Raw genomic sequence first — 21,433 nt, forward strand, 5'->3', positions numbered from 1 at the left:
TGGGAAGTAACTTATCACCACCGGCAAAGGACCGGGACGTGTCAATGCAGGATCTCTGATATCAGCCGCCGACGCGGTTCCGACTCGAAGCTCCAACCAAACACTCCATAGACACACCGTCTGAACTCAAACAAGTCACCGCAACAATTTGACTTGACATATTTGCCAAGACCATACTTCTCGACGCTCCAAAATCGCCGATCCGACCGGCCACTTAACTTTAATTAAGAGCCTCTCAGCAATTTCTTTCCAAACCCATCTTGGCGCAGTGGGTGCAAACGGAGCAACTCACGAACACGGATCGCAATACCACTTTCGACCGAGTCAACCGACGAGTATTCTGAACCAACAAGCCCAAGAGATGACTGCAGATCCTGAGATCTCTTTGGGCCAGCCCATGCGGCCCCTGGCCACTGAAATGCGTCGCCAGGGTCGTCTGACCATGACTAAGCAATCTGAAGCCTGGAAGGACGTCGATTCTGAGCAAGTGCTTCAAAAACCTCTCTTCAACTGGCCGATGGTCGAACTGGGAACCAAGCAATATATTCCAGAAGACTGGGTTGCCAAGGAGACATCCCGGAGGTTGTGGATATCGGGCCACGGTGATTACCTGGTGGAATTGGATCGTGATGGAAAGGTAGGCGATGCCGTCTGGTGCTGCAAGTACTGTAGCCAGCCCTTCAAAGCTGCTTCTACCATCAGTGCCGCTACCCATCTCTCGATGAAACATAATCGCCACGATAGTGCAAAGGAGCCGCCAGCGAAGAGGCACAAGTCGTCGGTCTTGGAATGCAACAAGCCGCAGCAGCCACCCAGGTTCTGAAGCCCACAGCGGATTCAGCACCCGCGGAAGCAAGACCGGATTCGACAGTGGATTTAGCAGCGGACTCGACAATGGACTCGACGACAGTTTTGACAGTGGACTCGACAGGGAAGTTGATCAAGAAGCATCTCGTCAACTGGATCGTTAACAACGACCTTCCGTTCACCATCGTTGAGGATCCTCCTTCATTTCTTCAACCCCGAATACGCCGAGAAGTACATCCCACGATCCGCTGGAAAAGTACGCAAATGGGTGGAAGGGAGACTTCAACTTGACTCCTCCCAGCAATCATACAGCGGACTAACAGATCACTGGCACCAAACACCTGTGCTTGGTACCACGGCCTGCAAATGTCGTACAACAAACAGCAGCAGTTCTCCGCACGGATGGCTTCCATTATTAATCGCCCATCACTCTTCACCGCACCGGCTTCCAAAAACCCAAATAGTTACCACGAAAACACTGATTTGGCCGGTTTCCTCAATACGTCACACCAAATCAAGCTAAGCAGAACTTATGAACGAGTCGGATGTGCCGCGCGCGAGAGCCGAGCTGTGGCGCACTGGCGCGTGGGGACCATCGGGATGCGGGGATTCCCCGTTCTGGGCATGATAGGTGGGGGTGAGTTTTGGGGGAGGGGGGGTTGGATTGTGACAGCGGACGAAACGCAGTATCGCCATGATTACTACGGCGTAGCGAGCACATACATGTACACGGAGTGTGCAAGATCACCTGGAAACCATGGAGAAGGGCTTCTGATTGTGACGGGGGGAGGTTGTGAGGTATCAATAAGGTAGAAAGAGAACTCGTATTCGAAATCTTGGCTGCAAAGAAGAAATTGACGAACCGGGTTGGATAGGTGTGCACTGAGACGGAACGGACAATGAAGATAGCTTAGACTCTAATTTTGTGTCGGTGCTTCGTGTTCGCAGGATGACGTCTAATCTTTCAGAAGATTCAGTCTCGAGTCGCTGTCTTGGCCATAAGTCCTCAGTGTCCTCAATGCTTCCGTGTGTTGGGACATTGTCTAATGTTTCTCTCAGCCCGCCGTGTCTTCCGTAGACGAAGGTTTCGACATTGATTCTGACTCAGCCATGACAGCGTCCTGTGGGCCATGTCGGCACTGACACCTCTCCATCTCCTTCTCCAGCTCTCTTAACCTCCTTTTCATCACCGCATTCTTCTCCTTTAGGTCCTTGATGAACCCAACCGCCATCTCGACGATGTCAAGCTTGCTGCTGGGCACGCCGGGTCGGACGGTGTAGTCGGCGTCTTGCTGTGATGGAGCCTCACCGTCGTCTTCACCCCCGACTTCGGAGGGAAGCAGCTTCTGGATTTCTCGAATCGCGATTGTGAGCCTGTTGCGCCGACTCTTCTCCGACAGCTTGTGGGCGATTCTTTTCGAGTCGACCTTAGACGACGAGGAGGGGCTGCCACGATATGTGACTTCTATTTCGGGTCCTTTGCCGGCGGCGTTTTCGTAGTTGGGCTGTGGGATGAAAAAGCCACCGGCATCCGACGGATCGGGCCACTCCATGTTGTAGTCGAAGTCTGGGATATAGGGTCTCCCCGATCGCGCGGTCGGCTGGAAGTTTGGTATGGGTGCCGGTGCTTCTGTTGGTCTGGCTATGCGGTGAGTGCTTAGCCGCCTGGGATTTTGCGATGACTGGGTTGGCAGCGGCGGACAGAATTCATCTGGGCCGCCATCGGGACTCGTGACTGAACTGGAGTCGTCGTCGACGGCGAACTCGGACTGCGCCGCTAGCCAGCGAGCGCCTCGGGGATTTTGCTCGCGGAGTGAGGTCCATTCTGGGCGCAACGGGGCAATGGTTTGTTGCTCTGGGCCCGATATGGCAGTCGTGCCGACAAGCTGGTTGTGGGCGGGAATCTGGTATGGTCGTTAGTTACCTATGGCCGACGGATCACCGCGACCGGCACCAGCGCTTACATGGTGATGGCTGTAAGGAAGGAATGGCTGATTTTGGCCTGGCCACGCGTGGGAGGGGAGTGGTGTGACGCTCGGCTCGAACATATGGCTTGCTGTGACGGCCGGTTTATAGCCCTCGGGTCCGATACCCGAGGACGGCGCCACATCATCGTCGAGGTGCCTTTCGGGAAACGAGCCCTCAGCCCCAGAATCAAGGCTGTAGGCGAGGCGGGCGGCAGCGGAGGACTGCATTTGATCCTGACGCTGCTTATCGCAAAGGCGTCACCGGGGGTCCGGATGTCGAAATGCAACACGTTGCATGGATCTACCGAGATTTCGCGTCACTGTGCTTAATCTCTGATGGAGCCGAGGTGCATGCTTCTGTTGGTCAAGTCCCAGGCCCCTGGAACTCGTGCATCAATGGCAAGAACGTAGTCGGTCACACCATCGCTGTGAGGGCTGGGTACCCGGACATGATAAGCGACGGGACCAACCTCGGTGCCCAAGCTTGGACGGCCCAACCTGGACGGCATCTCTCGTCTAGGGCCGTGTCCATCCGGGCCGCCCAGCCTGCCCCCCAATATGCGTGGCGGATGCCAACCCAAAGGTAGTGAACGAGACATAGCAAAACGAAGCGATCTCTGTCCGTCGTGATCAGTTCTTTAGAGCAAGTTGGGGGACATTAGACCGCCACGTAATAAACAGGACGTAAAGGGTCTGCAACATGTGCTCCTGGACAGGTTAGCTTAGTTCGGTATGGGCTTCTTAGCATGGTGAGCATGCATCGCGTGAGAAGGCGTGATAGCGCCACTGGCAAAAGGACAGTCCCGGGACCTATCAGCACGGCCAGTCAGGGCCTCACAGTGGCCGGGCACAGTAGCAGTGTCAAAGGTAAGTGTGTCAGCTCACCTAACCAGTTTCATCGACAACTGCTCCATGCGACTTGCATTTGTTGCTGTGTGAATTATCTAGAGCATTGAGAACAGGTTGACCGTTGAAATCGCCAATCTTGGCTCCCTTCTCCTCGTTGCCCACGAGTTCCGCGAAACGGGTGTCCAACTTGACGTTCACCGGGTCAACTCAGCTGGTTGGTTACAGCTAACGTAAGCAGAAAGGCGCGTCGGCAGGGGCTCCCGAACCGACTGAAAGCTGTGCGCTCTTGATGCGACACATCAATCTCATGTCGTGCGTCAAGTCCTGACCGTGAGGCAAAGACTCGAGACTGGAATGTCGTCAGCCATGACTTTCCACCTGGCTTTCGTCTGCCAAGTCCGAGTATCACCTCCGCGACCTGTTCCACGGCATTGAACCATGCTGCCCACCCCTAATCCCGGCCTGCAGGCCATCGTCGGTTCGCAAAACCCGACGAGTCCTCCCCAGCGAGCCCACACGCATACAAGAAGCAAAGATCAGGGCTACCGCAATCTCGCTATCGCATCGAACTGTCGGGTCTGATCGAGAAGCTCATCTTCTGTTCCACGAAACGCGGAACTGCCCGAGCCAAAGACCGTCCTGTAACGGGTATTTCAATTTTCCGCAGAATCCAGGTTGCCGTGCTCAAAAGATTTGGACAGGGAAGTTTATTGCGCACAAGCAGGGCAAGTCGCGTGCTCAGCGGGGGCTGGCAGTGGTTGGACGTCAAGTATTGCGCAAAACGATCCCTGAGATGTCGTCATGCGCAAAGGGGGGCGGCAGCTCCCTTTTTGTCGGTTTTGGGCCGCCAGCATCCTGCGGCTTGCCCCCACGCGTCTAACCGAATCCGAGATGGAATAACTAAACGAGCTAGGCCGGCTGGCGGGGTTGAGAAATAAGGATGAGCTTGGGAACTGGCCCTGGAGAAGCCACCGCACAAAGCTGTGCTGAGAACCAAGCAACGAAACAGGTACTGAGCTGGTGAGCATGCCAAAGGACTCTGGAATTGGCTGAGAAGCACCCAAAATGGTGTGATTGAGCTGGCTTACACGGCACAGCCAATCACCGCTCGACCACAAGCAAAAGCGGGGGGAACTTCAAGCGCCAAGGATCCGGAAACGGAAAGACGACGGGAAGGAACCAATCCTTGTTCTCGCCCACTGCCCCCAAAGACAAGCTGAGCCGGACAACCTCAAAACACCCGACTCTGGCAAGCGTGTCGTTTGCGCCACCACATGCCGTGATGCAGCCGCTAAACGGTCACTGCTGTCTGATGATGCTGTCTCACGCGTCTCCAGCCGCCCAGAATGCCCAGAATGCCCAGCAAGCCCAGCAGTGCGCCTCACGGCGAACAAGCTTTCCAAGCTTTCTGGGGTGCTTCTTGTTTCTCGTGGGAGACGGGAACTTGCGTCGCCCAGAGATCTTGAGCCTCAACTGAGGTCTGATATCTCGGCGTCGAGCGGTCTATCTCGACGAGAGCGACAGCCTGACACGCGACTTCAAAGCTTCAAGCTCCTGTTTGGCGAACTAGAGCCCCAGAGTACGCAACAATAATGGGCAACTTGCGTCACATTACATCTTGCGATATCAGCGGGGGTCTCCATTCTTTATGTCCTAGGGGTGAAGAAAGGCGGATAGCTCTGCAGTTCTTCGTCCGGGACCCTTTCCGAGTTCCAACAGCGCCCCTCACGCCCTCATTGACCGAAGGCCCGAAGCAAAGTACCCGCTCCGGAAGAGCCCCCACGGCCCGTTTGTTCTCTACATACATTGTCTGGCAGATTTTCGACAGTCGAACCATTCTGGGACTGCCAAATGTTACACAGCGCAACCCAGGGTCAGCGAGGGATCCATGTTGCAGAGGATCTCAGTTTGAATTGCCCACGAAAACATACCCCATATCCCAGCTTAGCCCAGGCCCGGTCTTCGCCACTTGCGTGCAGCTTCTCGCGTGGACAGTGCTGGCAGGCGAGGGTGTCCACATTCCCATGTGTCATCACCGCCCGCCTGGCTGGCAAGATCAGCGATTGTCGTCTTCCATCCCACGGCACGCGCTGTCGTCAATCACCCTCTAGATCCTGAACCTAATTCCCCACCCCTGCCTCCCGCTCAACCTTCCCCTGTCTGCAGTGGAAGCTCACACCAACGAGCGGAGCTGAGCCAGTGCCTCGGGACACCACGTTTGGGAGCAACCCGATGGGGAATGTCGAGCGTGTTCTTCTGGCCATATAAAAGTCGCCTCTGGGCTTCCTTTCTCGGCCGTTGCTCCTCCCGGATCCTCCACCTCAAGGCGACCCACATCCATACCGGCGATTACCATGGCTCCGAGTCAGCACGCCGAACGCGTCAAGAGGTTCTTTGGAATCCCCCCTGACCAGACTTTGGACGACTCCGCTTTCTATGACGATGGATCGTACATCGAGGAAGAACCCTCTGTCCGAGAGGCCTTGTCCCACCTCATTCCCACCATTCCCGGCATCACAAGCTACCTGAGGGAGCTATTCCCATTTCTGGGGTGGATCTTCCATTACAATCTGATATGGCTTCTAGGCGACATCATTGCTGGTGAGTGACGGGCGGACGGCTGGTACGCTAGCGAAGTGGAATTCTAACCACAGCAGGTGTCACGGTTGGCTTTGTGGTGGTGCCCCAGGGCATGGCCTATGCCCTCCTCGCCAACCTCCCCGCCGAGTATGGTCTCTACACGTCCTTCGTTGGCTTCCTACTATACTGGGCCTTCGCCACCTCCAAAGATATCACCATCGGGGTACGTCCGCATGACGCATCCCGTCAAAAGGCCGTTTGGTCTGACGCTAACCGAACGGCAGGCGGTCGCGGTCATGTCGACCATCGTCGGCAACATCGTCATCAACGTGCAAAAAACGAACCCTGACCTGAGCGCCGAAACCATTGCTCGAAGCCTCGCACTCATCTCCGGGGTGGTCCTCTTGTTCTTGGGTCTCATTAGGGCTGGTTTCATTGTCGAGTTCATCCCCTTGGTGGCTATTGGTGCTTTTATGACGGGTTCTGCCATCAGCATTGCCGCCGGCCAAGTCCCCGGCCTTATGGGCATCTCCGGTGTCAACACACGCGAGGCGACGTACCAAGTCATCATCAACACCCTCAAAGGCCTGCCAAGAACCAAATTGGATGCCGCCATGGGGTTAACCGCCCTGTTCGGCCTCTACTTCATCCGCTGGTTCTGCAACTTCATGGGAAGGAAGTATCCCAGCCGAGCCAAGACGTGGTTTTTCATCTCGACCCTCCGCATGGCTTTCATTGTCATTATCTACATCCTCGTGAGCTGGCTGGTCAATCGGAACGTTACCAAGGCATCAGAGGCAAAGTTCAAAATCCTCGGCACTGTACCAAGCGGTAAGCAACACACAAATGGGCCTTGACCCTCCATATATGCTGACAATCACCCAGGCTTCCAACATGTCGGCGCTCCAGTCATCAACACCGAGATCCTGCAGGCCCTAGGACCCGACATTCCCACTACTATCTTGGTTCTTCTGATTGAGCACATCGCCATCTCCAAGTCGTTTGGCCGGGTCAACAATTACATTATCAACCCGTCTCAAGAACTGGTCGCCATCGGCTTCACCAACGTTTTTGGGCCCTTCCTCGGCGGATACCCGGCCACCGGTTCATTCTCTCGAACAGCCATCAAGGCAAAGGCCGGGGTCAGGACCCCCCTTGCCGGCATTTTCACTGCTGTCATTGTCCTTCTGGCCCTGTACGCACTGACTTCTGTTTTCTTTTACATTCCCTCAAGCGGTCTCTCAGCCATCATCATCCACGCCGTCGGCGACCTCATCACGCCTCCGCGTGAGGTCTACCAGTACTGGCAGGCCTCCCCACTCGAGTTTGTCATTTTCTTTGCCGGTGTCTTCGTCTCCATCTTCACGTCGATCGAGAACGGCATCTACGTCACTATCGCGGCATCGGCCGCTCTTCTCCTCTTCCGCGTTGCGAAGAGCCCGGGCAGGTTCCTTGGCGCAGTACACACCCGAGCCATTCCACGAGGAATGGTCCGAGGCAACACTTCCCTCAGCGCGAATGGTTTCGGCGAGGACTCCCACACGGCGTTCATCGCCCTTGACCGAAGCGATCTTTCCAACCCCGAAATCGAAATTAAGTCTCCGTACCCTGGTGTTTTCATCTACCGCTTCGGCGAAGGCCTCAACTACGTCAACTCCGCCCGACACTTGGATCATCTTACCATTCACATCTTCAAACGCACTCGCCGCACCCAGCTCAACAAGTACGACAAGATTGGTGACCGCCCCTGGAACGACCCCGGGCCGCGCCGCGGCCAATCCCTGAACACGGAAGAGATGGCCGTCCGCCCAACGCTGCGCGCCGTCATCCTCGATTTCACGGCCGTCAATTTCCTCGACGTCACCGCCGCCCAGGCCCTGATTGATCTCCGTAACCAGTTCGACCGCTACGCCGACCCGGACCGCGTGGAGTGGCACTTCGCGGGCGTGGCCAACCGCTGGACCAAGCGGGCGCTGGTCGCAAGCGGATTCGGCGCCGAGAGGAAGAGCAGTAGTGGTGCTGCTTCTTCTTCTTTTGATGACGGCAAGGGCGCGTCGTCGGAGCTGTTGATTGCCGTTGCTGAGACGGGTAACAGCGGTCGGTCGTCGGACGTGAAGGGCTCTGAAGTCGGGACCAAGGCGAAGGAGATTGATGTTGAGGCCGCTGCTGCGAGTATTGCGTCCTCGAGCGGTGGCGACGGCCGCAAACTGGTACCGCTTTACGGCGTGAACCGGCCTTATTTCCATGCTGATATTGAGACGGCGGTTGCGAGTGTGATTTCGAGCTTGGAGAGGCGGGGAGCGGAGTCGAGTTGAACGGGATAGAGGGCTGGTGTTGGAATAGAGGGGACTTAATCTCGTTTGTTTCTGGCTTAAGTGTGTTGACTCTGGATTGAGTAAGCAAGCGAGGCATGGTCGTTACCTCATTGCTTTTTTACCTTAGTGACATTTATTATCCATCTGAGTCCCGAGGAACAAGCGGCGTGGGAACTGCACTTCGACCCCTGGTGATTTGGCCAAAATAGTCACATGGTCCGGTTTTGGTGACCTGGCTGACCCCCTTGATTAAAGCTCAGCACCTAGAGCAATCAGCGAGAGTGGACGACGCCGCCAGCCAATAAGTACCGGGTTGCCCGGGCCGAAGTGCGGCCGAAAGTTCGCCGCCGGGACCGGATTGTCGTTTTCGCCAAGCCGGGCTGCCCGGAGGAAAGTGAATCCACCTCGGACGACACTGAAACGACCTCAACGGCCTACCCGTTGGGGTACCGTATTCATATGGGTGGTGTAATAGTATGAGGTACCATTTCTGCTTCGTGGCCAACATACACAGTACATAATCCCAAGTTGCCGAATCCAATCACTCATCGTTCCCCACCTATCCAGTCCAGGCAATCAACACTCCCAAAGAGTGCACCGTGGTCATCCTCGCATTAGAACCCCCTCATGAACTCCTCAAGCGAGATGGGTTTCCTCACAGCGTTATTCAGTCCCTCATGATACGTAACCCACACCTTTGCGCCTTGCCCGCTCTCCTCCTTGTTCCTCCTCTTCTTGACCCCGGCAGCGTTGCCATCCGCCTCTGGGAGCGGTCTCTCGACAATCACCCTGCCAAAGAAGTCCCTCTTGACACGGGGCTTGTCTTCGCCGACAGCGGCCCTGGCGGCAATGCCATTGTTCTCCTTGTCATCGTCAAGAAGGAGGTGGTGAGTGTCGGGACGGGTAGTCGTGGCGGGGGCGCCGCTGCCAGATCGGAGCCGGGCCAGTCTTGACGCGGTTTGTTTCTGGGCGAGCGTCTTTTGGAGTTCCTGATCTAGGACCTGACGCACGGCGTAGCGGGTTGGCGCTTGGGAGGCAAGGATGTATGCCGAGGCTGTTTCGAATGTGGCGAGGGCGTCGAGATCACTGGTTCCCAGTATGTCAGCATGCATCCTGTTTTTTCTTGGGGCGGCGGATGGTTGAGATGGGTTCAAGACTCACGGCTCCATTCGGTACACCCACTGCGTCCTCCCGACCGGACCGCCACCGCCATCCGTTTGCTCGAGCTTGCCTCTATGCAGGGCGATTCCCACCTCGGCCAACACCTGCGCCGCGCGCTTCACCATGACCTTTTCCGCTTCCCTGCGCACCGACGCGACGGCGCCCATCTTGTCATTGCTCCCGCCCACCATGACGGGTTTCACGTCCGGCGAGACGAGCCGGACGAGATAGGGCAGGAAGTCGGTGGCGATATCCTCCGGGCTGCGGAACGCGCGGGAGAGCGTCGGCGGCAGCTGAGCGTGGATTGCCTGCAGCGCGGCGCGGTTGACCTTTTCGGCCTCGTACGCGGCATAGTCGGCCCTCGTTCCGGAGAAGGGCAGAGGGGCGGCGTCGGCTTCGCCGTCGTCTGCCGCCTCGCCCCACCTGCCGCCGCCGTAACCGGATGCGGCCTGGGCCTGGTACCGCCGCGGGGAGGCAAACAGGTGGTGGCAAGCAAGGGCCGGCTGGCTGATGTAGGGCGCAAGCTCCCAGTCCTGGCTCGAGAAGAGGCGGGAAGAGCACGTGTCGTGGAAGTGCATCCATTCGTAGGCCATGTCGGGTTTGGTCAGGAACGAGTCGTCGTTGAACTCGCGGTGGGGGTACTCTAGGAAAATCTCTGTCATGATGCGGTCGACCTCGCCTGAGGTATCAATCATTTCCTGCAGGCGGGACATGGCGTACTTCTTTTGTTGCTCGGCGAAGCCGAGTTGGGCTTGGGGTTGTTCGTGCTTAGTGGTCCTGCTCGGTTGAAGGGCTGGGCTGGACTGTTTCGGGAAGCCGGCGCCTTCTTGGAAGATGCGTGTGACAATCTCTCTGGTGTCGCCTCGTCCGAGACCTCTGGCGGCTCCGCCGCCATGGGCAAGGTCGTGGATGATGTTTCTATCGAGCCACTGCCGGGTGAGGCAAGGGGTGACGTCCGGGGAAGTTGCCCGCAGCCGGCCGGCGACCCATTCTCCTATCACCATGACGCCTCTGAGATCGCCTTCAACATTGCTTTCCGCTCCACGCTTCGCGTCGAGGCCGTTTGTCATGCCCCACGCTGCCTCACACAGCTTCCGCACGGCATCCTTCTCGCAGGGAATACCTTCCTTCTCGAAGATGGTCTTGAGCCGAGCGACGACGGCGTCCACGGTCGGCTTCCCGACATGGATGACCTCGGCCAGTCCAGACTGCCGCAGGGGTCGCAGTGAAGGGTGGTAGACATCATTACAGATCAGGATCAGAGGCCTCATCTGTCTGAAATCATCGCCCTTCTTCCGTCGCCCTCCACCAGCGGCCGCCGCAGCACCGGCACTGTTCTTCTGATCCAGCATCACGAGGTCAATCAATGCTTTGACAAAGCCGCCTTCGCCCGAGCCCCCTGATCCGCCGACCACACCATCCACCTCATCAACAACCACACAAACAGGCCGGGCAACCTTTTGCTGTTTTCCCGGTTCTGACCTCTTGTTCTCAACCGTCTTGACGCTTTCTGTGCCCAAGCTTGTCCTAATCCGCCCCTTGACCACATCCTTACTCCGCTCGTCGCTGGCATTGATCTCCAAGATCTCGTAGCCCGCCTGCCGCGCGCAGACATGAGCGAGAGTGGTCTTGCCGAGGCCGGGAGGGCCGTGCAGCATGAGAATCTTGCGGTGCGGTTTCTCTTCCTCGAGCTGCTGTCCCTGTTGTTGCTGACCGTGGTGCCTCCTGTTTGCTGACTTGGTTTTGCTGGCTGCGTGCGGGAAGACTATGGGGTCCCACCTCTTCAACCAGCGGAGGACTTGACGGTTGGTCAGGTCGTCGCCGCAGAGGTCCATGAAGTTGCGTGCGCGATATTTCTCGGTCCAGAGCATGGTGCGCTTGAACGACTTTTTGAGGTTGGTTTGTTGTGTTTCGACAGAGCAGATGGGTCTGTCAGGGTTGGCCGGTGGGGCAATGGGTGTTGTTACGGCCTTCTTGCGTGCTGCTGCCAGTTCCTTATTGGCGCCGTCGATGAGCTCGTGGATGGCGATACCGTAGTAGCTCTTGTGTGCTCGGCCCTCCCTTGTCTTGGACCGTGCTGCGACCATGGTTGCGTACGAGACTGCCGCGGCGGGCTTGCGTTCCTTGATGGGTATCGTGACGCCGGAACATGTCGAGACGTGATAGGGGGTCGGGCGCGGATCGTGGCTTGTGAATGCTGCCAGTGTCGGCAACCCTTGAAGGCCGAAGAGACGTTCGTAACGCTCTGCTCCCTGCTGGGTAGCCTCGTGCAGCAGGCTGTCGGGCGGGGTGGAGGCGGCGTCTTGGGGGGCTGGCCGGGCCTCGATCAAACTCTCTTCGACGCCTTCAGCTCCAGCTCCAAAAACTACCGGGGTACCTGGGGTCTCTTGGTGCAGCATTCGCCGCTTGGGGGACGGCTGATTTGTAGTATCGTCATCATCGGAGTCATCATCAGCCAGGAAGCTGGCGATGACGCGGGGTCTTTGTGGTTTCGGCGCGTCGGATGGTCGTGGCCTTTTGGTGCTGGGGGGCGGCGAGCTGGCCGGATACTCGATTGGCGAGGACGGAGCTGCCATTGTGACACGGGGAACTCGGTTGGTTTCTCGCTCAAGAAACGCACTTGAACATGGGGTCGGCTCAATGTCGAAAACCAGCATGTTGACGGAGGAGACGCGCTCCGCAAGCGCGTCTTCATTAAACATTTGTCGCGTCGAGTGCGGCTAGGGTTAGGGTATTATAGAAGTTGAATCGTGTCACACCATCCATCCCGAGACAGGACACAACATCCGGGTTCAACCTAGTCTCAACAACCCTTTGCAATATTATAATATGACATCTTCCTTTTAGCGCTTTTCCCGTTTTAGATTCAACCCAGGATCTAGCAACATCACCGTCCATTACTGCGTTTTCTCTGGAGATTGTTGGAACTTCAGATGTGATGGGCTGAGCCCATGATGGCCTCGGCAACCCTCGGCCGTGGTATCATGATAACGTCATCCTGAAGCAGGCAGTGTCTGTGTGTTTCGGAGCATATAAGAGCTGCCCTCTCTTCCTGTCATCTAGTTCTCTCTTTTCTTCTTCTTTCTCCATTCGAGGCAAACTCGTAGAGTTGTCACCAGCTAGATGCAATATACTCCTGGGACCGTTACATCAGATTCAAACTGGGGCTTACGAAGTACCTTATCTGACAGCTTGCGTTAGGTTTCAAGGACTTCGGTGTCTACAGCCGAGGCGGTTGTTTTCCGATAGCGTACATTATTGTTCTTGCATCTCTGTCTTCGGCGCAGAGATGACGTCGACTGGCACACTGCCATGTCTCCGGAGTAAACTTCCAAGTTGACCGCCAAACTATCAGACGACCGGCCGACCGGATAGCGACCACAATGGGAACCAGCGACTACTCAAGGAGTCAAATGAGTGAAGAGGTAAGGGTCAGTTCTTCTATGCCTATGGCCCTATGCTGGCCCGGCCCAAACACCGGACCTTCGGACCCGACCAGACGGGAGAGTTCCCGAGTGATACCCGGCAACCCAACACACCCAATCACTGGCGGTATTCAACATGCACATGTCAAATAGTCGGCAATCCTTGAGCGTTTCATTCCAAGATATCCCGCCTGAAAGTGAGAAATCAGCCCATGTGCACCCCATCGGCTCATCGTATCTTTGCCCCCTTCCCTCTTATCTCGTCATCACAATGCCAGCAGCCCATACCATCACCATGATATTCTCATGGCAGCGTCGAGAGACATAACGGTCTTTCTCCCCAACTCCAACGCACAGCATTGAAAAGATGGGCTTCCCAACACTTACCGCCGTGGCCCAATGGGCCGGCATAGCTATGCCAACTCTCTATGCCGGTAAAATTCCCTCAACCTTTCCCCCTTGATCTCAGACAGCCTTAACAAACAATCCCTAGGAATAACCTTCCAATACTCCCTCACTATGCACCTTTTAGCTCGCACCACCTCCACAACCCCCAAACTCCTCGCCCGCCAATGGCTCGTCCTCTACCAGCAAGGCCCCGTCTGGGTGCCGCCCTTGATCTACACGGGCTTCTTCTCCAATCTCTATGTCGCCTTCTCCCCCTCCAGCAACTCATTTTTCATCACCCTCCACATCACCGCCGCAGCGCTGACCTTCTCTATTATCCCCATCACCTTCCTCTACCTCGAGCCGGGCATCAACGGCGCGTGCAAGTGGAAGGTCGAGATGCTGCTGCGCGACGCGAAGGAGGGCGGCGGCGGCGGGTTCAGCATGCCTTCGGCGAGGACGCTGCCGTCGGTGGTGAGGCACTCTGTCAGGGGGGGTTGGCAACGGTGGGCGGAGAGGGTAGAGATGGCCGACTTGGTTGTCACCTGGGCTCGGTTGAATCATGCGCGGTGGGTACTGGGTGTAGTTGCCGGGATGGTGAGCTTTGTGGCTTCGAGGGGCAGTATGTTAGGGGATTGAATGACGACGGGAGCTGGGGTTGTTTGCTGTGTTGTCGACTCGTATGTGTGTGAGAAGGGGATGAGGTCGAACGAAGGCTTGATGATCGCCTTACGGCTCGCACTTCCTGTACTCCGTAACATACTCAGCAAATCAAGTCAAACTATGTCAAATGGGAAGGAGCACCAGTTCAGACTGGCAAGAGCGGAAGACACAAATTCGTATAAGCCCAGAGTCGGTTTTCATTCCCGATACTGCACCGAAGTGCTGCCAGGAGACCGGCATAGCATGCTCGTGTCTACCATGAAAGTTGAGCCGTAAGCCTGAACCGACATCGCAGTTCCAGTTAGTATCGCGATAATCGTGGTTTGAGAGTCACTGTCGTGGTGCTTGCTTTACACAACTCCGAAGTGCAGGTTGCTGATGATGTCGCATACAGAAGCACATCATGGGTATCGATTTCTGACTCTGACCTGACCTTCTGACACTTTGCCGGGTATGTGGTATACAATAAAAACAAACTCAACGCTCCGCCGTGCAAGTCGGAGCCGAAACGACCAAGAGAAAAGCTTCGCAACACTGCTTCAACTTCCAGTCTGCTCATTACTCATGCCGATGAACCAACACATATTAAAACAAAGAAACTCGCCCTCGTAAGCCTCCCACGCATCCAATCTTGACAAGACTGCTGGTGTAGGAAATCATATGCTAGACATTAGGGGTTTACTGGCCCGGATAGGGCTGCTGAGGGTACGGCTGTTGCGGGGCGTAAGGCTGCTGAGGCTGCTGAGGCGCGTACTGCTGCACAGGAGCGTAAGCCTGCTGCTGACCGTACTGCTGCGGCGCGGCCTCGGTCTTGACCTGGCCGAGCTCGGCCTGACCGGGAGCCGTGTTGTCCATGAGGCAGGCGCGGATGAAGAACACGAGGTGTACGATGGTGAGGACCCTGAGAACAAGTGTCAACTTTGGACCGTTTTACTCTGCGGCCATAGCCCAGGCACAACGTACCAGACAATTGCGCCGAGACCAGCACAGCCCCCGAGGGCTCCGCCATAGCTCTGCGCCGCGCCGAGCTTACCGCCAGAATACACTCTAAAGACATGTGCAGCAACGGATGCTGAGTAGGCCCACGCGGAAAGCCAGAAAATGATGCTCAAGATCTGGAGGACGAGGGCAACGATGCGGTAGAATAATCGGGGCGCCCAGATCTCGAATGCGGCGGCCCCGCCGTAGGTAATGAAGCTCCAAAGGGCCTGCGCCAGGACGTCAGCTATGTCATGACACAGGCGAAGAGAAACGGGTTCCACCACATACGACGAAAACATCCAGCGCACCAGGATCATCGCCAAGGGTTGCGACCGACAACGTATAGGCGCCGAGGCCAAGGACGATGATAGAGAGGACCAATATGGCGATCTTGATGTAGAGGAGCCAGAGTGGCTGCGGCGGGACGCCGACGGCGAGAAGTCCATGAGCGCCCATGGTGACGATGGCGATGGTGTACGGCGGGTTGGAGCGCGGTGCGAGAGTGAAGGAGAGTTTGACGGACTGGATCAGGAATGATCCAACTGCGACGAAGTAGCAACAGCGATAGTACCTCTTTTGATGACGAGACAGAAAGCCACAGGAAAAGGGCTGTGGCGAGGAGGGGGAATGTCACGCAGCTTTATTCAGCTCGTCCACCCACGCGCCGGCGTCGGCTCATCTCGCCCTCGAAGCCCAATGAAGACAAAGAGACTCATGACTAAGCCGCATCGTAAACGGAGCATGCAGTCAAGCCCCGCCGACAAGCGAGCAAAGGGCGGTGCAACCCTCTGGTATGACGAACGGAGGTCAGAGGCAGGGGCATCAAGCAATGCCAAGCCTGGGCTGAACAGCTGTGCCACTCTGCCCCCCGAAAAAGGCGGGACAATCGGAGACCAGCCAGGGTGTTCGTGAAAAGAAGAGGAGTACTCCACTGAGCGACGATAGTTAGGCGAGAGGGACGCAATTTGAGCACGCGCCATTGGCTCAACCCATGAATCAGTCGCCAGATCACTGTGGCTTATGAATTTCGCACTTATCTGGTTTGGGCCAAGATGAAGAGCCAAGAACTAGCCGGCTCCACACTTGTTACACCGCCTCCAAACGGCATCTGTTGAACAGTAACAGTTACAGGCTCGAATAGGCATAGACCAACCAGGTGATACTGCATCAATTGAGGCACAAGATGATGCTTGAATTGGCTGTCTGAACCGTGTGTCTTGTGTGTGTGTTGCTTAAAGAACTGAGGGCTTCGGGACGCTCGCCAGACCCTGCTTTTGGGTGGGTGACGAGTCTTCCGCGCTTACTGCATTGGGCAACAGTGCCCCAAGTGCCAAGGGGCCAGTTTAGTTCAACAGCATCTTAGCGTTTTTGAAGCGAGAAAGGTTCGACTTTTGAAATATTCTAACGTACATGATAAGCGAGCGACGCACTTCTCAGCGAGACGCGACCTCTCTAGGGATGTTCCTACCAAAAGTTTTTTCTACCAAAAGTTTTCCCACACCGCCTTTCTGACCAAGACCGCATGCCCTGTAGGCCACTGTACGGTACCTAACCCGCCAAATTGGCTGACTGACATCATAGTCATAACTCGCCTGCCGCTAGGCCGGCCTAGGAACTACATCCTGACGACGGTCCTTTGCCCAGCCTTCCTTATACTCGTTGCCTCCCTCCAAGCGAATGACCTCCTGGATATGGAACGGTATCCTCTCAATCCAAGACTATATCCGGGGCTCGTCCGAGTCTTCCCAAGCTTTTTCCCAGACCTGTTGTGCTTGCTTTTTTGACTTGGGAGCTCCTTCCTTAGTGGTCACCCGCTTCAACTGTGGCCAACAAGGGCTCGATCATATTAAGATCGGGCGAGTTTTGGGACACCACAGAAGACACCCGACCCATTTCTCGGTCAGGCTACCATTCGGTCGATTTCCCCCCGATCCATCACTATCTACGGATACGGATGTGCCTTTCAAAAGTTTTGTCGCCCCGTTTGCTGTATAACCTTTATCCATCAAATAATATACCCCGCATCTGTTCTCCACTCGCCTGTCACTTTTCCCATCATCATTATGGCCCCAAATACCGACCTGGCGACGCGAGCCCTTATTGTAACTTTGAAAAGTCCACTTGTGGGGATGAAGACGGCCGATGTCGCTGAAAAGACTGGCTGTTCTGTTCGACAAGTGCAGCGGATCTACGCAAGTGCGATCGAACGCGGATTCGATCCCAACGAAAGGCCGCTAATCCTCAAAGACGAACGGCTCGAAGATGCACCCCGTTCTGGCCGACCTTCTAAACAGACTTCTGAAGCTGTGGAGATTGTTGTCGCCAAGGTATAACGCGACCGGCACGGGCGAAAGAAAACGTGCGCTGATCTCGCTGGCGAACTCAGTCACATGGGTCTGGATATCTCGGCAACTACAATCTGGCGGATACTCAAGCGCCATGGGTTTCGCAAAACGAAGCCGACGAGGAAGCCTGGATTGACGAAAACAATGAAGCGTGAGAGACTTGTATGCTGTTTGGCACATCAACATTGGACACTTGAAGACTGGAAAAGGGTAATTTGGACAGATGAAACTTCAGTTGTTCTGATTTCTCGACGTGGTGGTTATCGAGTTTGGAGGAAGGCTGATGAAGCTTTAGTCAAAAGCTATATTCGTGAACGGTGGAAAGGTTATTCTGAGTTTTTGTTTTGGGGTTGTTTCATATATGATAAGAAACGTCCATGCGGCCCAGAAACAGCACAGGAGAAGAAGGAAGCGAAGGAAGAAATTGAACGGCTGAATGAAGAGTTTGAACCTTTGATGAAAAAGGAATGGGAACTCCAAAACGGCATGAAACGACTCTCTCTTCGAAATTTACCTGGGAAGAAGCCAGAATGGCGATGGAACAAAAAGACGGGAAAACTCTCGCGTGATGGGAAAGGGGGGATTGACCGGTACCGTTATCAAAGAACGATCCTGATCTCGAAACTTTTTCCTTTCGCAAAAGTATAACGGTCCCAGGAGTATATTGCAACTAGCTGGTGACGACTCTACGAGTTTGTCTCGAATGGAGAGAGAAGAAGAAAAGAGAGTGAAACACTATGCAAGATACCTGCCGTCTTATCCTCCACATCCTTGGCCTGTGCGCCGATATCCAACAAGATAGAAGTCCACCGAATCTCGAGTCTTGGCCGAGAGTTTGCCGAGGCCTTTACGGGCCAAGCCCGTTACAAAAAGAGTGTGAGAGAGTACGGCCAGGGACACTTGTTCAGGAAGAGAAAACTCCAGCTTATGCTCATCGATATCAAGGGGTTGTGTATAGCCTTTATAACATTCAGAGACTGTTGTGGTGTGCTAACTCTCTAGATCTCAACGCAATCGAGCTATGTTGGCCGTGGATGAAGAGAAGGACAATAAGAAAAGGGGCTCTGAAGAATCGACAAGAGGCCGTTCGAGCTTGGCAACAGGCTTGGGATGAGCTTGATCAGAGGCAGATTCAAGCTTGGATTGGACGTATTCCTGTATATATATTCAACAGATCATTGAACTCCAGAATGGGAATGAATATAAAGAGGGGCGGCGGATGAGATAAAAATGTAAATTAGCGGGCATGATACAAACGAGGCGACAAAACTTTTGAAAGGCACATCCGTAAGTCACCTCCTCCCTTGACCTTACTCTCCATTCGAGACAAACTCGTAGAGTCGTCACCAGCTAGTAGCAATATACTCCTGGGACCGTTACACACAGACTGCTACCACGCTGCTCAGTGCTGTCGCCCATGTGATGGGCTGAGCCCATGATGGCCTCGGCAACCCTCGGCCGTGGTATCATGATAACGTCATCCTGAAGCAGGCAGTGTCTGTGTGTTCCGGAGCATATAAGAGCTGCCCTCTCTTCCTGTCATCTAGTTCTCTCTTTTCTTCTTCTCTCTCCATTCGAGGCAAACTCGTAAAGTCGTCACCAGCTAGTTGCAATATACTCCTGGGACCGTTACAGCCCATTGCTCGTACCTCTTCACTCTGACATTAACTCCCAACGGGACCTCGAGTCCTAACACTAGCTAGGGTTTCCATTCTCGGCGGGGCTTAGGATCGGATAAGGGCGTTAAGCTATAGAGGTTCTTCTATAAATTGAACTCGCTTCTTAGCAGTAGTTCCTAGACTAGTAGAGGTAATTAGCTAGTTAGCGGCCAGTTCCTAGACTAAAGGAGGTAACTAGCTGATTCAAGGGTCTAGATTCAAGTACTTCAAGATTATCTAGCTTTAGTATAATTGTCGGACTTGACAGGTGGTCAGAGAGGGCTGTTCAGCGGTGGCCTAATGGCTTGGCACCAAGATTCTCAGGATCACGAACAGGCAGGGAACTTCTGGAAGAACGCAGACAGGAACATCATCATCAATTGAGTGGTTGCCCATCTTTTGGTACCCGATTACTACGGTGCGGTCAATCCGTGGCTGTTGGCTTTCCAACAGATATAGTCGCCAGACATGAAAGCAGTCCGGGCAACGATCAAGTACGCAATGGCGACAGGGAGATTGGATCTTGACGAGGAACGACGAAGATTGGATCAATCACAGTAGGGGAACCCCACTTAACACCACACAGCCTCAGCCAGCAAAACACGTTTTAGGTGCTGAAGATAGGACGCTGAACACTTGGAGAACGCAGCTCCGGACGTCTCATGTCACGCAAAACCTATCGCGTCGTCCATCCGCCCTCTGTGTCAACACAACGCCAGCCGCAGTACATGCTCCGCTCCGCTATCCTGGAGCCCTTCCGATGGCTCACTTCCTGCCCTTGCCCCCATTGCCGCCCTTCTGTCCCTTGCCTTCCTTCGGCTGCGACTGTTCCTCCTCATCCGAATCATTGTAGTCGCCGTCCTCCTAGGTCGCCTATACAATCCTGTAGCTTCTGGCAGCTGTGACGGTTCCTCCCATTGTGCTTACCGGCGGGGGCAGCCACGGTTGCTGGCAGCATTACGGGTCTGCCGTTGATGTTTAGTATTGGCAATCCTCTTTCTCTGCCCTGTCTGACCCTACGCGTGTTGTCGATGGGTTAGTTGGGCTCAGAGCCCGAGTCGTTGGCGCCCGCGTCCGAACTGGAATCGCTAGGGAACATGATTGGGTTTCTCTAGCAGTAAACCAATGTTAGCTTCTCAATCTTGCACCTGCTGGCTTCGGTGGTTCAGCTTATCTTACCGCCAGTGCTGGAGGCACCTGCAACACGCTGGAGAGTTCGTGTCAGTAAAGGCTGGGACTTGGTCTTCCACTTGTATTTCTGTGCTTACGCGCGGCGTGGACCAAATGAACGAGTAGGTGACCTCCACGTCGGAGTCAAGGCCATGCTGCTCCAGAGGTGGCCATCGACGACCGTCAGTCTCATTGTCAGCATATGTTTTTGGTGATGTTTCTAGCATAATTGCTTGCCTTAGCGACTCTGGCGTCCTTGTTCTTTCAGTCCTGGGGGTCGCCAGGTGCTTCTTTCTAGCTTCCTCTTCATCCTCTAGTTCCTCGCCTCCGGGCCTCGCCTGCCTCATCTCGCGGATTATCTCTGGTCGTTTCTACCTCCTGTTGTCACGGGTGGGACAGGCATGTAGTCCAGTGACATTGATAGTCGGGCTGAGCTACAGTCTGGGCTCTATTCAGTCGGGTACGGGCAGGCTCTGTTGTTAAGACGTAGCTCGAGGAGCTACAAACAGGATGGATGGATGGATGGGATTTATTTCGCCCGGAGGCGCGAAGCCTAAAGGGCCTTGGCACGCTAACTACATCCAATTCGTTGACGTTCAACCATCAACTCGTACAAGCCCTCTACTCTCTCCCCTTTTCTCACGCCACCTGTTGCCTCTTGACTTAGTTTAGCAGATCAACTTGGGGGCTGCGTTCTCCAAGTGTTCAGCGTCCTATCTTCAGCAGCTAAAGCGGGATCTGCTGGCTGAGGCTGTGTAGTGTTAGTGGAGCTCCGCTACTGTGATTGATCCAATCTTCGTCGTTCCTCGTCAAGATCCAATCTCCCTGTCGCCATTGCGTACTTGATCGTTGCCCGGACTGCTTTCATGTCTGGCGACCACATCTTTGGATCCGATGGTGCTTTCCCTCCCAGGTAGAATGAGAGGCTCCCTCGCCTTGCCACTGTGCATTGCAACATGTCCTCCCTCAGAGCTTCTTATCTCACGCATCGCAATAGGAAATGTTCCACGGTTTCCCTCGCTCGGCCGCAAGGACAAAGGTCTGACTCGACCGCTCCGATTCGGCTTAGAAGCCGTTCAGCCTTGCCATTCCAGTTCGGAGTTGTGCCAAGATACAGGCCTCTTT

At 55.1% G+C, this 21,433-nt stretch overlaps 10 protein-coding genes across 10 annotated transcripts; 5 read left to right on the forward strand and 5 right to left on the reverse strand.

The window, feature by feature from the left end:
- The first annotated feature begins 53 nt into the window (after positions 1–53).
- N657DRAFT_642620 (uncharacterized protein) lies at positions 54–1,283 on the forward strand. Its single transcript, XM_062792382.1, has one exon. The coding sequence runs from the start codon at positions 362–364 to the stop codon at positions 821–823; it is 462 nt and encodes a 153-aa protein (XP_062649646.1). The 5' UTR covers positions 54–361; the 3' UTR covers positions 824–1,283.
- Positions 1,284–1,862: 579 nt separating this feature from the next.
- N657DRAFT_568924 (uncharacterized protein) lies at positions 1,863–3,002 on the reverse strand (the record flags this gene model as incomplete). Its single annotated transcript, XM_062788623.1, has 2 exons — positions 1,863–2,711; positions 2,772–3,002. 2 exons carry the CDS (start codon positions 3,000–3,002, stop codon positions 1,863–1,865), a joined length of 1,080 nt encoding a protein of 359 aa, XP_062649647.1.
- Positions 3,003–4,933: 1,931 nt separating this feature from the next.
- Positions 4,934–5,856, forward strand: N657DRAFT_281341 (uncharacterized protein). Its single transcript, XM_062786611.1, has one exon. It carries the CDS (start codon positions 5,216–5,218, stop codon positions 5,732–5,734), a length of 519 nt encoding a protein of 172 aa, XP_062649648.1. The 5' UTR covers positions 4,934–5,215; the 3' UTR covers positions 5,735–5,856.
- Positions 5,857–5,977: 121 nt separating this feature from the next.
- Positions 5,978–8,518, forward strand: N657DRAFT_654389 (sulfate permease; the record flags this gene model as incomplete). The annotated part of the gene is made up of 4 exons (XM_062794502.1): positions 5,978–6,224; positions 6,281–6,426; positions 6,488–7,034; positions 7,089–8,518. 4 exons carry the CDS (start codon positions 5,978–5,980, stop codon positions 8,516–8,518), a joined length of 2,370 nt encoding a protein of 789 aa, XP_062649649.1.
- A 471-nt stretch (positions 8,519–8,989) lies between these two features.
- On the reverse strand, positions 8,990–12,325 carry N657DRAFT_662268 (uncharacterized protein). The gene is made up of 2 exons (XM_062795131.1): positions 9,680–12,325; positions 8,990–9,604 (listed from the first exon to the last, which is right to left on the reverse strand). Exons 1-2 carry the CDS (start codon positions 12,253–12,255, stop codon positions 9,133–9,135), a joined length of 3,048 nt encoding a protein of 1,015 aa, XP_062649650.1. The 5' UTR covers positions 12,256–12,325; the 3' UTR covers positions 8,990–9,132.
- A 1,298-nt stretch (positions 12,326–13,623) lies between these two features.
- N657DRAFT_569457 (uncharacterized protein) lies at positions 13,624–14,130 on the forward strand (the record flags this gene model as incomplete). The annotated part of the gene is made up of 1 exon (XM_062788666.1): positions 13,624–14,130. One exon carries the CDS (start codon positions 13,624–13,626, stop codon positions 14,128–14,130), a length of 507 nt encoding a protein of 168 aa, XP_062649651.1.
- A 377-nt stretch (positions 14,131–14,507) lies between these two features.
- N657DRAFT_281442 (uncharacterized protein) lies at positions 14,508–15,685 on the reverse strand. Its single transcript, XM_062786614.1, has 3 exons — positions 15,424–15,685; positions 15,118–15,362; positions 14,508–15,055 (listed from the first exon to the last, which is right to left on the reverse strand). Exons 1-3 carry the CDS (start codon positions 15,589–15,591, stop codon positions 14,833–14,835), a joined length of 636 nt encoding a protein of 211 aa, XP_062649652.1. The 5' UTR covers positions 15,592–15,685; the 3' UTR covers positions 14,508–14,832.
- On the reverse strand, positions 15,681–16,264 carry N657DRAFT_281411 (uncharacterized protein). Its single transcript, XM_062786613.1, has one exon. The coding sequence runs from the start codon at positions 16,113–16,115 to the stop codon at positions 15,780–15,782; it is 336 nt and encodes a 111-aa protein (XP_062649653.1). The 5' UTR covers positions 16,116–16,264; the 3' UTR covers positions 15,681–15,779.
- A 925-nt stretch (positions 16,265–17,189) lies between these two features.
- On the forward strand, positions 17,190–17,659 carry N657DRAFT_642629 (uncharacterized protein). The gene has a single exon (XM_062792383.1). It carries the CDS (start codon positions 17,199–17,201, stop codon positions 17,466–17,468), a length of 270 nt encoding a protein of 89 aa, XP_062649654.1. The 5' UTR covers positions 17,190–17,198; the 3' UTR covers positions 17,469–17,659.
- Positions 17,660–19,776: 2,117 nt separating this feature from the next.
- Positions 19,777–20,782, reverse strand: N657DRAFT_688540 (uncharacterized protein). The gene is made up of 4 exons (XM_062796947.1): positions 20,546–20,782; positions 20,407–20,463; positions 20,318–20,345; positions 19,777–20,249 (listed from the first exon to the last, which is right to left on the reverse strand). The coding sequence occupies exons 1-4, from the start codon at positions 20,653–20,655 to the stop codon at positions 20,175–20,177; spliced, it is 270 nt and encodes an 89-aa protein (XP_062649655.1). The 5' UTR covers positions 20,656–20,782; the 3' UTR covers positions 19,777–20,174.
- Between the last annotated feature and the right edge of the window lie 651 nt (positions 20,783–21,433).

Source organism: Parathielavia appendiculata, assembly GCF_033297405.1.
Source record: "Parathielavia appendiculata strain CBS 731.68 unplaced genomic scaffold N657scaffold_3, whole genome shotgun sequence".
Classification (NCBI taxonomy): domain Eukaryota; kingdom Fungi; phylum Ascomycota; class Sordariomycetes; order Sordariales; family Chaetomiaceae; genus Parathielavia; species Parathielavia appendiculata.

Bases quoted from the DNA above. Each gene is read 5' to 3' on its own strand.
- N657DRAFT_642620 (XM_062792382.1), top strand. From the start codon at position 362: ATGACTGCAGATCCTGAGATCTCTTTGGGCCAGCCCATGCGGCCCCTG.
- N657DRAFT_281341 (XM_062786611.1), top strand. From the start codon at position 5,216: ATGGGCAACTTGCGTCACATTACATCTTGCGATATCAGCGGGGGTCTC.
- N657DRAFT_662268 (XM_062795131.1), bottom strand. From the start codon at position 12,255: ATGGCAGCTCCGTCCTCGCCAATCGAGTATCCGGCCAGCTCGCCGCCC. The intron at 9,605-9,679 runs GTGAGTCTTGAA...ACTGGGAACCAG, and splicing joins TGGGTGTACCGAATGGAGCC to TGATCTCGACGCCCTCGCCA.
- N657DRAFT_281442 (XM_062786614.1), bottom strand. From the start codon at position 15,591: ATGGGCGCTCATGGACTTCTCGCCGTCGGCGTCCCGCCGCAGCCACTC. The intron at 15,363-15,423 runs GTATGTGGTGGA...GTCCTGGCGCAG, and splicing joins GTGCGCTGGATGTTTTCGTC to GCCCTTTGGAGCTTCATTAC. The intron at 15,056-15,117 runs GTACGTTGTGCC...ACTTGTTCTCAG, and splicing joins GGTCTCGGCGCAATTGTCTG to GGTCCTCACCATCGTACACC.
- N657DRAFT_281411 (XM_062786613.1), bottom strand. From the start codon at position 16,115: ATGGCGCGTGCTCAAATTGCGTCCCTCTCGCCTAACTATCGTCGCTCA.
- N657DRAFT_642629 (XM_062792383.1), top strand. From the start codon at position 17,199: ATGGCCCCAAATACCGACCTGGCGACGCGAGCCCTTATTGTAACTTTG.
- N657DRAFT_688540 (XM_062796947.1), bottom strand. From the start codon at position 20,655: ATGAGGCAGGCGAGGCCCGGAGGCGAGGAACTAGAGGATGAAGAGGAA. The intron at 20,464-20,545 runs GCAAGCAATTAT...CCTCTGGAGCAG, and splicing joins AGGACGCCAGAGTCGCTAAG to CATGGCCTTGACTCCGACGT. The intron at 20,250-20,317 runs GTAAGATAAGCT...GTTTACTGCTAG, and splicing joins AGGTGCCTCCAGCACTGGCG to AGAAACCCAATCATGTTCCC.